Source organism: Panthera leo, chromosome A1 (genome assembly GCF_018350215.1).
Source record: "Panthera leo isolate Ple1 chromosome A1, P.leo_Ple1_pat1.1, whole genome shotgun sequence".
Classification (NCBI taxonomy): Eukaryota; Metazoa; Chordata; class Mammalia; order Carnivora; family Felidae; genus Panthera; species Panthera leo.
In genome coordinates this window covers 91,143,306-91,158,027 of record NC_056679.1, presented here as the reverse complement: position 1 = coordinate 91,158,027, position 14,722 = coordinate 91,143,306, and the positions used below count along the sequence as shown (strand labels likewise).

The window sequence follows — 14,722 nt, the reverse complement described above, 5'->3', positions numbered from 1 at the left end:
CCGCATCCACATCAGTTTCTCTCTCTCTCTCTCTCAACCTCTCTCTCAATCTCTCACCTCTATGGATGGGGTCATGTGTGCACGATGAGAAAAGGCCATTGGAGCTAATGGACAGAGAATGGAAGGGGCGGTGTGTCCCAGTGTCCCACTGGAGGGACACGTTCCCCGCCGTCTCTGTTTAACCCGAACCCGCGAGGGGATGGGGCTCAGGGAGGGGGGTGGCCAAGGGCTGTGTAAGTTGGACGCAAAGGCCACAGGAAGCAGGCCACAGTCACACAAGTCAGGAGGACACACTCAGCACAGGGTCAGCAGCAGCAGCAACAGCAGAGGCGGCCGGGAAGCCCCCGACGCGCCCCCGGAATCTCAGGGCCAGGCCACCCAGCTCAGCGGCACAAAACACGCCCCAGAGCCTCTCTGGCCTCGCCTCGCTGGTGGGCGGTGTTTGAAAGGGGACCGGTGGGCTTGCCCCTTGACTTCTGACCTGCAGCTCCAGCTTGCAGGGATGTGGCCCCGAGACGTGGTCACCAAGTGGTCACATTTGCACTCTGGCCTCTGGCCCCTCCAGCACCAAGACAGATCTTTGCCCCTTTACACGCCATCACCAACCAGGTCCCGGCCTCCCACAAGAGGCCAGTTGCCCTGTGGCCACGCCTCTGCAGAGGCAGGCCCTCCCGGCCAGGCAGCCGGCTGGGCGGCTCCAAAGGAGACTGCCGAGCACAGAGGCCCGGAGAAATCAGATTCAACCGAGAGAGCGCTCAGGAAGAGTCAGGGAAGTTTTCCATAGAAAGAGAGGAGGGGAGCCCACGGCAAGCTCCACAGGGCGCAGGGCATGCACTGGAGGGCAGAGGCAGAGTTATAAACGGGCCGGTTACTTGACGAGGTCTTCTGGACTGGAGAGTCGGGGTCCGGTCGGGACAGCCACTGAACCACGTAGCTCTTCTTGGAAGGATCAGAGATGTTTCCTAGAGGGAAGAGGAGGGGCTGTGGCTGCCATGGCCCCACGCTGGGCTGCACCGTCACCCCGGGCAAGAGACACTCCATAGCCCCAGGCATCCAGGGCCCTGACACCCTAGCTCGGCATTCAAAGACCCCTCAGACAGGTGGGCTCTAGCCGCCCAGTCCTCCTGCTCGCCCCCACCCCCCACCGTGCCTCCTGGGTCTCAGCTACAACCTAGCACCAAGGCTCTGCCACACCTCCTTATCGCTGCATTGCTCCCAGCAGGCCCACCCGGCCTGCTTCCCAGGAACATGGGGAGTAGGTGAATCCTGGATCTATCCCCCTGCCCAGCTGGGTGGGCACATCTGACCTCCCTGAATGCCCTCCTGTGTAGATGGGATTCATGGTGGGGTCTACGGCTTGAGCTATTTCTGGGACCAAAAGAGGTGATGCACATGGCACTTGGCAAGGTGTCTGCACGCAGATGGTGTTCTGGTTGTTCAGAGGGCACTAGGCACCCCCAGTTTCCACGGGTACCCCCTACTCCCACAGGCAGCCCTGCTCACATGGGCATGGGTGCCACATTTGGCTGAGCCCCACTGTGTGGTCACCATGAATCTGCTTCTGTCTCCCAGACCAACGGGGAGTGCCAGCAAGGAAGGCATGGCAGAGTCCCTTCCATTTCTGACTGGGGAACGATCCCTGCGCTGGCCTGGGAGGGCTCAGCTTCTCCTTCCGGTTCACAGATGCTGAGTCTGGCCAGTTGTGGGGAGAGGTGCCTTCGCCTGGACCAGCCCCCCTCACCCTGGACCCGCTGTACACTGGGGGCTGGGATGGGGGGCTTACGGGGACAGGGGCCCAGCCGGCAGATCCTGGCTGTCTCAGGCCGTTCCTCCTGGCAGACCCCGAAGTTGTCATCCGCCGTTCGGCAGAGCACTGGCCGCTCCTGGGTACCATTGCCACAGGTCACAGAGCACTGCAGGTGGAGAGTCATCAGTCAGGGCCCCCAACCCATGGTTGGCTGGGCCTGAAAGAGCTCCCCACACACGTAACCCTGTAACACGCAGAAGGTAGTGAGGGGCAGAGGGTAGAGGATGTGTCAGAGGCCTGTCCTGCCTTGTCCAGCCTCCAGCAGCCACCTCCATCTCTGGAGGCTCCACCACCCTGCTTGGGGACAGGCCAGCAGAAGCCATCACACCCAGACTCCTGGCTTGGCTCACAGCTCAGCCCAGCCTGGCCCAGGGAGAATTCTCAAGTCCTCACCTTGTGTGTGGGGACGGGCTGACACGGCCGACCCAGATTGCTCAAACCCTACAGAGTGCCAAGGAAGGCCTGCTTTCAGGACTGGCGCTTGGGAAGCTCTGGGGAACCAAGTTCTTGGAGTGTTCTCTCTGGTAAGAGTGTTTCTGCAAGACTCAAGGCCTCGAGTCACACTGCACTGGTCTGGCCGGTTAGTCTGTACCAATAGTGTGATTTACGGTGAGCTCCCCACCTGACTAACCAGTGTCAGCCACGCAGTGAAGACCCTGGACACCTGGGCTCACGTGGGCTTCCCTGGCTGGCAGCATTTCACGTGTGGCATCACACACTGTTGCTGACAGAATCCAGGGTGTCCCTGGGAGCCCAGGGAGGAGACCCCTGGAAGCTTGTGCCTGGCTTCCTCTGGACTTTGCCACACACTTTTCCCCTTTGCTGACTGTACTGTGATTTCACTGAAATACCCTGTACCTGTGAGTACAACAACTTCTCAGTCCTGGGAGTCCTTGCAATGAATCAGTGAGCCCGAGGCTGGTCGGGTTGGGGACCCCGACCCCCCAGGCCTGCTCATGTCAGCTCAGCCCTGCCCCTAGACTGCTCCTCGAGCCCGAGACCATCCTTACTGTTCTTTGCAGCCCAAGTCCAAGGCCTCCCGTGCTCATGTTCCCTCCTGCAAGCTTGGCCGGCCTTCTCTGCCCTCAGGGATGAGAGCACAGGTCTCCCCTCATATCCTGGAGTCCAGGCCACCCTCCATCTCCTAGGACTCCAGGTTCCCGTAGCACCTGGCAGCCTCTGCCCTACAGAGTGGACACGTTCTACTTGGTCTCTCGACAGAGCACTGGCCATGCAGCCCCACTGGTGCCCTGAGACCTACAGGATGTGGCCCGGGGCAGGGACTGCACCCAGACTGAGGTGGAGCTCCCTGACCCCCTCAATCCCCCGCAAGCTTGGTTTGGGGGCTGAAGACACGGGGCCCGCTTACCTGGGACCAGGGTCCGGCCCGCCACCGGCCAGGGCAGAGCTCACGGTTGCAGGCCCGGCGGCCCTCGGGCCGGGCGTCGTTGCAGTGTTTGGTGTGCACGGAGCGGGTGGTGTTGTTGTGCAGCAGCTGTATGCAGCGCACGGTGCGAGCCTGCGTGCCCGTCCGCCCACAGCTCTGACTGCAAGGCTCCCATTCCCCTGTGACCCACCTGTGGGGGCAGAGCAACAGGTCAACCCCCCACCCCCCACCCCCAAAAAGCTGGCCAGAGCAATGGCAGCAGCCTGCTTCCCGCCCCCACCCCCCCACCCCAGGCATCTTCCCGTTCCGCAAAGATGTCCTAGAGCCTGACCGTGCCTCTGTCCGAGGTCCTGCAGGTGACAGTCACCCACTGCTGGGATACCCTGGTTGGACTGGGGGGGCGGGGGGAGGGCACAGAGAGCCCCAGATCTGTCCCTTCTCAGCTTCTGCCAACATCACAAACCCTCCAGGGCAGCAGTGTGGACTCTGCCAGCACCCACCCCATGCAGCCCCATGTGCCCGTTTACCAGCCCTCTTCTCCCCTGGGGGCCCCGCAAAGGGAATCTGGGCCGGAAGGTCAAGACCACCACCGCTGCAATGAGCTGCCTGGGAGACATCTACCACAGGACCAGAAGCAAGGCCAGTACCCTCTGAGCCTCAGTTTCCCATGCGAGCATTACCACACGTCACAACGTCTAAGATGCGTGGTATAGTTTCAGCGCAGCAGGTCCGAGGCAAGGATGCACCATACAGCCTATGACATCTTAGACTCCATGAAATGGGGGGAGGGAGAAAGAATCCACCAAATGTCACAGGGAATGTGAGGCCCAGAGCTGCTCAGGGCCTGGATCCCGCACCTCCCTCCACAGGAGCCCCGGGGGTCTGCCTTCTCCTGTCTCATGGGACCCTGGGCTGGGAGAGCCGGGGGGCCCCGGGGAACTCACACTGGCTGGGAGCACTCCTGTGGGTTGCAAGCCCGGCGGATGGCTTTGGGCTTCGTGAGGGCGTCGCAGAAGCCTCGGTGCACCATCTTGTGGTCTAGCCTCCGGCGGCAGCCATACTTGGTAAACTGGGAGCCTGAAGACAAGAGCTCGAGGGGGCTCATGGGGCAAGTGCGGCCTCCAGGGGGTGTGGAGAAGCAGCTTCAGCCCCATTCAGCCTAGCCTTCTGATGGGGTGGGAGGTGGGGCAGTGTGCCAGAGGCAGGCCTTGGAGACGTGCGGCCTAGTGTCCACCCAGTACCCCAGGGAAGCGAGGGGAGAGCCCAGGGAGAGTGGCCATCTTGTTCCTTGGCCTCTAAGCTGCCTCCCTGGGGCAGAATGGAAGGCTCTACTTCCTCTCCATCACTTAGCCATTTAATCCATCTTGAATTCACATGCACTGAGGACTCAGGATGAGCCCGGAGGTGGCTAAACATAAAAACATGGCCTCTTCCCACCATAGCCTAGGGCAGCTGTTCTCAAATGGGGCAATTTTGACATCTGCCAATATCTGGTACACCTAGTTGTCACCACTCAGGGTAAGGGGTGTGACTTGCATCTAGCAAATAGAGGCCAGAGATGCTGCTCAACATCCTACACTGCACAGGGCAGCCCCCACGAGAACTGTAGAGCCCAATATGTCAGCAACTGCAAGATCTCAAAACCCTAGCCTGTGGGTAAGACACAAGAGAATGTGACTGTGTCCGTGTCGCAGGGGCTGTCTGCAGCCTGCTCTAATCTGGGTGTCTGGAGGTGTCCCAGAAAGCAGAGAATGGAAGGATGCTGATTTTGTGAGAGGGCAGTAGAGTGGCTTCTGGGGAGTAGGCAGCCTGTGCAAAGGCCCTGAGGCAGGAACACAGCATGTCCAGGAAAAGCAGCTAAGGCCAGTGTGGCCAGGGCCTGGTGAGCAAGGGGTGGGGGCACCAGTGCAGTGGGAGAGGTCAGCAAGCTGCCTGGACCACAGAGGCCATAAGGAGAATCTTGTTTTTCTCCCAAGAGCAGAGGGAGCTGCTAAAACTTAATGACACCAGGAAGGGATACCAGCAAGGGACCTTTAATAGGGCACTCTGGGGGTGACAGTGGACACACAAGGGCCAGCTGGGGAGCAAGAATGAGCCAGGACTGGGAAGATGGGTCCAAGAGACATATAGGAGACAGAGTCAGGAGGACATGCTGCTGAAAAACTCCAGGGGGGCAGGGAGGCTCAACAGAATGTTGGGGTGCCATCCACCCAGGTGGGAGCACTCCAGAAGGAGCCGTCTACCTGCCTGGGCCCCAGGATGGGTCTCCCCACTTTGGTAAACTCCTCTCTGTCCTCGAGATGTGGGACCCCATGTGGCATCTGAGGGAGGTCTGTCCTGGCCACCTGCTTCTGCTTCTCATCTCGTCCAGCTCCCAGGGAGCGGCGACCACATGGGGTAGACCAGAACTTCCTGCCTGTCTGTCCCACCCAACTGTGGACTCTTTGAGGTCCAGGGCAGGTGGGGCCGCTCTGCACGAAGTCCTGCCCCAGGAGGGCAGGGACACCTTTCTGAATGAACAAAGGCCCGCAGAGGGGGCCCCTTCACCCACCCCCAGCACGGCCCAAGTCCCTCCTCACCTGCCTTGTCACCTGCCTCGTGAGGCTGTGGTAATCCACCCAAGCGCCTGCACACCAACCTTCCTCCCGCCAGGCCAGCCCCTCCGTCACCCTGATGCAGGTCCACATGGGTGACATCCAAGCCCCCACATGCCCTTCTGGCTGCCTGCTGCCCTGAGTACCCCCTTCCTGCCTACCCTCTGCTCCCTCCCAGGCAGGCCACTGCCTCACTCTCTGGCCCCTGGGGCCAGTCTGCTCATACCTAGCACATCCCTCACTCAGGTCAGGCAGGCAGCGGAGTACTGTGGGCTCAGGAAGCCCTTTGCCCAGAAGACCCCTCCCACTCAGCCCTGAATACCTCTGGGGCCCCTCACCTCCACCGCAGGGCTTGGAGCAAGGAGTCCACTTCTTCAGGGCCCACTCGTAGCCCACAGAGTCGTCTTCCAGGACATTGTTGCCGTCTACGTTGAGCGAGTCCTCATGGATCATGTACTTGTACGTCAGTGAGATCCGGGCATCTCCCTGCGGGATGACCTGTGCCCAGAAATGGCCACGAAGGTGTTTGCCCCACTGTTCACCCTTCCTCGGCAGCCAGCTTAGAAACTCACGCCAAGGCACACGAGCTGCCGGCTCTCATTATGTGAGGTTAGTTATGTTCTAGAAAGCACCCCAGAACGCTGAATTCTCACGGGAGCACAGGGCTAGGGTCCTGCGAGGGATCAGGATGCTTTCACTGTCAATACGTAATCTTATTTTATGTGTGTTTCTGTTTAAAGCCACCTTCCTCGATACTGTTGACATTAATGCTGACCTCACGGCCAGTGCACTAGAACTGAGGCCTGAATGCAGCTCGTTTGGCACACGTGTTTCCTCTGCAGGGCACACCACCTAGCTTCTTGTGCTCAGGAACAGCTGACAGCACTTGGCACTAGCTTGTGGCCATTAAAAAAATTTTTTTTAATGCTTATTTAGTTTTGAGAGTGAGAGGGGAGCCGGAGAGGGACAGAGAGGGAGGGGAACAAAAGATCTGAAGCAGGCTCTTTGCTGACAGCAGAGAGCCTGATGCGGGGCTTGAACCTGAGCCCATCTTGGATGCTCAACTAACTGAGCCACCTGGGTGCCCCAAGCTTGGGGCCATTTTTAAACAGTGGAACCATCCCCCCAAATAAAAAAACGTGAAAAACGTGGCAGCACACATAGTGGGGACAGGCCCCTTGGTTACAGGGAGCAGAGCCTTGTGCCAGCTTGGCTGAGAACGTGCATGCTGGATGACTCAAATCCTTCACTGCTCTGCACATGACTGTGAATGTCCATGAAAACTCCACCACTATTGACACAGGGATGACAAATACACTTTGGCAAGCAGGTGAATGTGCCAGGACAGACACAGCACATACCGAGGCCCAACTGCATATGCATGGGCACAGTCAGGTCACCATGGGCACTTCTGGGGCTGGCAAGACCCTGCAGGTGAGGTCAGCAGAGTGACACGCATACATAAAACATGCTGGCCCCATGGGTGGACGCTCTGGTATTGGGTGGTAGGCTCAGGTGCCATGGGGCACTGGCCTTAGCAGAGAGGCTAAAGGGCCCTGAGCCTTATCTCTAGTGTTTTACGTTTCTCACAAATAAAATGCATCACTTGTGCAACTTAAATGAACTTTCAAAGAGCGATCCAAAAATCAAGAGCCCCGGCCCCCTGGCTGGCTCAGCTGGTAGAGCATGTAACTCTTGATCTCAGGGTTATAGGTTCGAGCCCCACGTAGAGAGATTACTTAAAAATAAAATCTTAAGGGGCACCTGGGGCCGGTTCAGTCAGTTAAGTGTCTGACTACGGCTCAGGTCATGATCTCATGGTTCATGAGTTGGAGCCCTGCATCAGCATGGAGACTGCTTCGGGTCCTCTGTCTCCCTCGCTCTCCGCCCCTCCCCCTCTTGCTGTCTCTCAAAAATAAATAGGAACATTAAAAATAAATAAAAAATAAAATTAAAAAAAAACCCAAGAACATCAAGCCCCCTTGGGACTCTATCACCAGGAACGGCCTTGGACTCAGAAGACTTGGGGTCCCTAGTCCTGCTTAGGGACAAAGTCCAGTGTGACCTGGGTCTGGTGGTCTAATGGCCTGAATCCTGCGGGTCATTCCTGGGTCAAGATTTGGATGGGATGGCGGACATAAATAGGCTTGTTGAGAGGTGGCCGTGAATATCGTTTGGAGGGGAAAACTGAAACCCTCAGAGGGCAGAGTTTGAGGTCACCCAGTCGACCCCAGAGTCTCATGTCTCAAGGCTCCGTGTCAGACACCAATAGAGACCTTTGGTCCCAAGGGCAGGCCAGGGGGGGCTGTTCAGAGAGTGGCCTGAAGGATGCAGGGAGGTCCAGGGTTCCCAGGCACCCCCTCCACCTCTCCTCCGGTGGCCTGCTTGCACCCCCACTGGGCAGCCAGGGGGCGGTGGGCCTGGTCCCCTCCTCGACTTACCAGAACGGTGATGGTGCCGTGGAGAGGGCCCATGGTCTGCAGCGTCTCCCGGCCGTCCTCATCCCGGTACTCCCACTCCACGCCCATAGCAATGAAGGATTTGGAATTGGGGTCCACGTCATTCTCTTCATTTAAAATGAACGTGCCTGTCTCCAGGTTCTTGACGGCTATGAATGGCAGAAGACAGCCCCTCACCATAATCACTCAGGGGCAGGAGCCAGGAGCATGGGGGAGAGGCTGGCAGGGTCCACAAGTTTGGACTGGTCAGGGGAGCAGTGGGGAGCAGAGCCCCGTCTCTCCCAGCTCCCCTTCTCCAGGGGTGGGTCCGTGCCAGTGATGGCCCAAACCACCTTGGGAGCCCACCTTGCCCTCTGCTGCTCAGCCAGAACTAGATTTCCCTCCACCTTCACCCTTTTGCCTCGCTCAGGGTCTTTTCCTGGATCTGCCCCCACAGGCCGCAGGGGTGCAGGGGCTTCACACAGCAGCTGTCAGGGCCACCTCCCTACTCGGACAGCCACTACCCCCTGCACCCCGCCCCAGCCTTCTGGGCGCAGGGCATCTGCTGCACACCAGTGCGGGGTGAGGGCTTCCTGCCACAGGGTGAGCATATGTCCAGCTGAAAAACAGGGTCTTCTCACCCCGACACAGTGCCCCATCAGCTCCCCACACATCCTCAGAGGCCTGGCTTGGCCAGGGGGTTGCATGGGCCACTGGCAATCCCCCTGGATAAATAGGTGTTCAGGAGACAAGAAACAGCAGGCCAGGAAGCCCCATGCTCCCCACTGTGTGGAAGGCAGCTACTAGGGGGGCGCTGTTGATTTTAGGAGGGCCTCAGCAAAGCATGAATATCCCAGGATCACAGAATGAGGAAATCGTTCTCTGCACGAGTCTCCTGTCACTCTCTGTCCGCACCATAAAAGAAAGCCTCAGCAGGTGCCAGTAGGTCCTCAGCGGGTCACCAACCCTGGCTCCTCCTGTGCAGAGAGACCAGGTCTCAGACCTGGAGCCTTCAGCAGGAAACCCTTAATTAATTAATTAATTAATTAATTAAAATGTTTATATATTTTTGAGAGAGAGAGAGAGACAGATATAGTGTGAGCAGGGGAGGGGCAGAGAAAGGGAGACAAAGGATCTGAAGCATGTTTCAGGCTCTAAGCTGTCAGCACAAAGCCCAGTGTGGGGCTTGAACTCACAAACTTTGAGATCACGACCTGAGCTGAAGTCAGACGCTTAACTGACTGAGCCACCCAGGCACCCTGGAAACCCTTTAGATAGAAGTGTCTTTTCTTTTGGGAATCAACTTTTAGATTCATCTTCCATTTAAGGCAAGTGGTACTGCGTTTGCATTTTGGGTAGCAATACAAAGCTTCCTCTTAAAATAGGGAAGGAAGAAAAATGTGCTCTCTTTTAATAAGAGAGTGGTGTGTTTGCCGTGTGTCACTGGGGGTGCCAGAAGTGGCAGTTTGGGAGCCCTTGACCCAGTCCGGGCTCCAGAGCATGAGGAGGAAGGTGGGGCCCAAACTGGGAGAAGGAACTTGTCCAGGATCTCCCCAGTGGCCCCCTGGCATCACTTCGGACTCCAGCCCACAACTACCCAGGAGGTAGGGTCCAGGTGTCTTCAGCAGGTGGGGTGAGGATGGGCGAAGCCCTGTGAGGCCGTCTCAGAGGGCACAGAGGGCACAGGCAGACAGGGGCTGCCACATGAGAAGAGGAAGAGTTGTTAGAACATCCACACTTTCAAGAGATGCCAGAAATCCCTATTCCAGGTAGAATCTCTTGAATTTAAAATTAAACCAATTGAGGGATCACCTGGGTGGCTCTGTCAGTTAAGTGTCCAACTTTGGCTCAGGTCATGATCTTGTGGTTCATGGGTTTGAGCCCCCCGTCAGGCTCTGTGCTGACAGCTCAGAGCCTGGAGCCTGCTTCGGGTTCTGTGTCTCCCTCTCTCTCTGCCCCTCCCCTGCTCACAGTCTGTCTCTGTCTCTCTCAAAAATAAATAACCATTAAAAAAATTAAAATTAAGGTAATCGAAAATATGCAAATGCAGTTTGTGAGCCCATCCTCAGGCCGGCCCTGGTGCCTTCTCATTGGTGTGGGGGCTGCTGCCAGGACTCTGCCTGCAAAATCTGCCTGCCTTCTGGTAGGTCAGGGAAGGAGGGCCTTCCCCCTGGGCCTTGAGATGGAGGAGGGGGTAGGCAGTCACCATTCTGTGGGCTGGGGGTATGGCATGTTTTAGACACATTGTCCTCCCCACAGCGGCTGCCAGAGGAGCCCTCTGATCTCCAGCAGGAGGTGAACCCGGGAAAGATCTCCCAGGTGGGCTGAGCCAGGGACAGGGGAGCCTGACCTCTGACCCCTGGGCCCACTAACCATCCCCAGAACTGCTCGGCTTCAGAGACGCTGCATCGCCTGGGCTCTGGGACTCACCCAGGTGGTGGCTGGTAGTGTCTGCCTCCTGGATGAGCAGGTGCCTGGCTCCTGCCGGAATCTCAAACATCTTGATGTAACCTTTGTTGGGATGTGGGGAGACAAAGCGAAATGAGACGGAGGAGGCCACTGGAATGCAGATGACACGAGGAGGGGCCAGAGGGCCCCATGTTTTGTGGGCTTTGACCGCCTGCCCAGACAAGGCCCGATGGGGGAGTTACTGTGTCCCAGCTGGCCCAGGCCCTTCCACACCCCTTCAAATCCCAGGCCCTCCCTTGGCCTCCTCTGCTGAAAACTTGGCAGGAATCCTTGTGATTCCTGGAGGCAGGCCTGGGCTTGGAGCTAAGATGCCATGTCTGGGAGGGAGGCCCTCAGCAAACCGCTTGGCCTCCTGGACCTCAGCCACTTAACCTGCAGACTGAAGACCCCTGGGCTCTTGTGGGGCCATGGAGAGGGTCATCCCCACACCCCAGCACCGGCTCTGAGTGAAGGCCACGGCCTTCTTTGAAGAGGCAAACCAGAGGGGCTTCTCTACATTTCAGACAGAGTACATTTCGCCTGCTTCAGGCCCACCCAGAGGTCTGTTTTCCCAGAGCTCAGGTCGGCTGGGACCCCTGTTCCCCGGCCCCATCCTGTGGCTTCGCCGTCTGTGCTACGTACTCCAGGAAAGTCTTGTGAAAGCTAGCTGGTGGCTGGAGCAGAGAGGCAGGGAGCAATGGACTCAGACCCCTTGCTCTCAAATAAACACTTCTAAGATCTGCCCTGTGCACCTGCACGTCGGTGTTCTCTGCCCTGACACCTGAGACCCGGCCTCCATGCCCCATCCACCCTGGGGCCTGGCTCAAGCTGTACCTGTGTTAGCATTCTCCCTCCAACTCACGGCCACCCCAGCGCCCTGCCAGGTGCTGCAGACACTAAGGCACCAGGGGCCGGGGGCACGGGCTCACTCACCGAGCTTCTTGGGGGAGCGTGTGAATGTGCCCTTGACCACTTTGCAGTGGGTGTTGTCCCCTCCGCACACGCCACACTTATCTTCCTGCTTGCTGGAGCCGATCACTCCGTCACAGCCCACCTTCTGCAGAGGAGGGGGGACAGTGCATACTTGAAAGCCCTCCCCACTTGGGCCCTGGGGCCTGATTTGCCACCTCTGAAGCTCAGGTCTGCACCTCCCTTAGCAGTTTCCGATGCAGAGGAAGGAGACCCTGTGTGCCCAGCCCCTCACTGCACCTCATTTGCTCATCTGCACAGTGTGACCTCAGAAGGCTCTTCACAGCCCAAACAGGGCCACCTCCCAAGGCTAGCCTGGCCTGGCAAGCTAGCCTCCATGTGAACATTTCTGTCCCAATGGCTGTCAGTCAGACCTGGCTTCTGCCCTTCTCACAGGGTGGCCATGCTCCCACCCAAAGCTCAGGCCTGTGTGCCCTGGCCTTCAAACTGCCCTGAGAACACAATGTCCCCTTTAGTCTATCTCCAGGGTATCTGGACAGGGGGTGACAAGAATTGGTGACAAAAATTTTGCCTCCATTCTTCCAACAAATCATCTCAACATTGCCCACACTCCAGTGTCAAAAATTATTCCACACTGAGCAGGGATGTTCCCTCACCCAGCGCCACCTGGAAAAATAGTAACAAACTCAGGTTCTCTTACTCCACGGAGGTCTGGCAGCACACCATTCCTGGGGCCAGGGAAACTCCAGGGAAGGAGCTCCCACAGGACAGTGGCCCTGACATGCTTCCTGAGGCCACTTTCTCCTAGTTCAGCCAAGGAAGACAAGCTCTCCACTGAACTGGTCTGCTCCCTCTGCCTATCTGAGCCACAGTATCACACGTTTCCCTCTGTGCCTAGGCTGCCAGGAAGCTCAGAGCCAATTTCCCCCTCAGGGTCATCCTACCACCTACCTCTGGAGAAACCCACTTCTCCCTCTGCTCTTCGATTTCTGACTTTTATCTTACAAGGCCCTTTAAGGACAGGGGCTCTAGACCACAGAGGGTTACAGAGCAGTGGTTCATGATCATTTTTGAAGGTGTGGCTAGATGTTAATGATCTTTGGTTTTATATCCAACGATGCCTCTGGAATAGTTTTTGGAAGTGAGCAAGGTGAAAAACAATCAATACAATGAACATGCTGGTTTTTATTTTAATGATTCCTGAGGGGGGAAAAATTAGCAAAGGAAGACAATGTGATCTACTGGGGGAGGGGTGGAGACCAGATGGAAACATGAGTCTTTACAGGTGCAGAAGCCTTAGCTGAGAGATGCACCTGCCATTTCTAGGTGTATGGTCTCAGGGGGCACACTGATCCAATTCAGAGTTTGTTTCCACATTTGTGACACGTCTGTGACACAGCCTACAGGGGCTGTCACTGGGTGGAAGGAGTTGGTCCTTGCAAACAGTCACAGGCTGCCTTCCTCAGGGAAGGAGCAGGGGAGAGGAGAACGCTCTTTCAGGCCAGGATGATACACTCCCTGGAAGAAGGGTTGCCACAGCCTCTCACCTGAGGGGGTCACTGCTCAGTTTCCTACAGAATAAACCAGACGCAAAAAGCCTCAGAGACGTAGAGGCAAGTGGGTGCCAACGCAGATGTGCACCAGTGCCAGGAGCCAAGCAGCATTGGGAAGGCGATCTCCCAGACTCCCGGACTCGGAAGCCCATATGAGAACCAGCTCTGATCTAGAAGCTCTTTATTGGTTCACGTACTCTTTCTAAAAAGGCGTGCAGCCTGTGCACAACCCAATACACGAATTAGAAATTCAGCTGGTTAAAAAAAAAAAAAAAAGAAAGAAAGAAAGAAAAGAAAAGAAATTCAGCTGGTTAGGGGCACCCGGGTGGCTCAGTCAGTTAAGTGTCTCACTCTTAGTTTTGGTTCAGGTCACGATCTCACGGTTCGTGGGTTCGAGCCCTGTGTCGGTCGGGCTCTGCACTGACAGCCTGCTTGGGATTCTCTCCCTCTCTCTCTGCCCCTCCCCAGCTCTCTCTCTCTCTCTCTCAAAATTGATAAATAAACTTAAAAAAATTTAGAAATTCAGCTGGTTGGAAGGGAAGGAGGCTATCTGGACAGAGGAAAAATGGAAGCAGCATGCTACATTTTAAAGGACTTGCTCCAACTGAGACTTTGTTCTGAGAGTCCCAGAAGGTGAGCAAAAGGAAAACAGAATAAATTTACTGCTTGATCTGTCAGAACTTGAGAGATATTAAAATGGCTTGTCTTTACCTGCTTAATTCTCAGACACATTTATTTCCCCATCTTTTGCTAGTTCTGAAACCAAGGTCTGTCTAATAATCACAGCAGACAGGACAAGGCCCTTGCCTGCCATCTAGAGGAGCAGTTTTGTGGGCACCTGCCAGTCGGCTCATCAGGTGGCATGACCACCAGGCCCAGGCGAGCGCCATCCCCGGCTCGGGGAGCCTCCATGTCTGACAAGTGTCCACAGACCTTCAGGAGACACTGTTTTGACATTCAGTGGTGTGAGCTAGCGGGGAGAATGACACGGGGACAGAGTAGAAAGGGTTAACAGAGTAGAAATGGCAAACGAAGACCACGGTCCTCATGTGGGCCTGAAATCTCGCTTGAGATCCTACCAGGGTTAACCGCTCAGGCTGGGGATGGCTCATGTCTCTGAGTGGCTTTGTGAGGCTGCTGCCGGCTAAGTCCACGCCCAGAGAGGTCTCTCGGCTGGACTGTGCTTCGGTTCAAGACGGGGTGGGAGACACTGGTAGAGGTGCTGGGGTATCTGTCACACAGGGAGGGGCGCAGAGCTAACGAGGTGCTGTTTCCTCCCTCCCCATTTGTGATGAAATCCTATGTGTGAGTCATCAGATCAGGAAAGATGTTAGCTAATTCAATCTCTGCCTCTCTCAGTGCCATTTTTGGGTGACCTATTCGGTAGCATGCTATTACTTTCTCAGGGTAGCGGCCTACGCCCTTTATCAAAACAAAATGACCCCACGGGCCTCGCTTAATCCTTGATACTTTTTTCATTCCCTGCTCCGTGTGCGTGTGTGTGTGTGCGCACGCGCGTACATCTTTATTCTCCTGACACGTCTTCTGCTGTCATTTCACTTTCC

General features: G+C 56.6%; 1 protein-coding gene across 2 annotated transcripts in view; it reads right to left on the bottom strand.

Moving 5' to 3' along the window:
* The window catches only part of ADAMTS2 (ADAM metallopeptidase with thrombospondin type 1 motif 2), a 241,762-nt gene that overhangs the window by 8,644 nt on the left and 218,396 nt on the right, over positions 1-14,722 (bottom strand). For both annotated transcript variants that reach the window (XM_042932778.1, XM_042932788.1), the window contains 8 exons: positions 11,608-11,731; positions 10,657-10,737; positions 8,230-8,396; positions 6,127-6,286; positions 4,139-4,271; positions 3,177-3,384; positions 1,784-1,913; positions 873-962 (listed from right to left, as the gene is read on the bottom strand). In XM_042932778.1, coding sequence (XP_042788712.1) covers positions 873-962; positions 1,784-1,913; positions 3,177-3,384; positions 4,139-4,271; positions 6,127-6,286; positions 8,230-8,396; positions 10,657-10,737; positions 11,608-11,731 — 1,093 coding nt within the window. The remainder of the gene's footprint in view (positions 1-872; positions 963-1,783; positions 1,914-3,176; positions 3,385-4,138; positions 4,272-6,126; positions 6,287-8,229; positions 8,397-10,656; positions 10,738-11,607; positions 11,732-14,722) is intronic.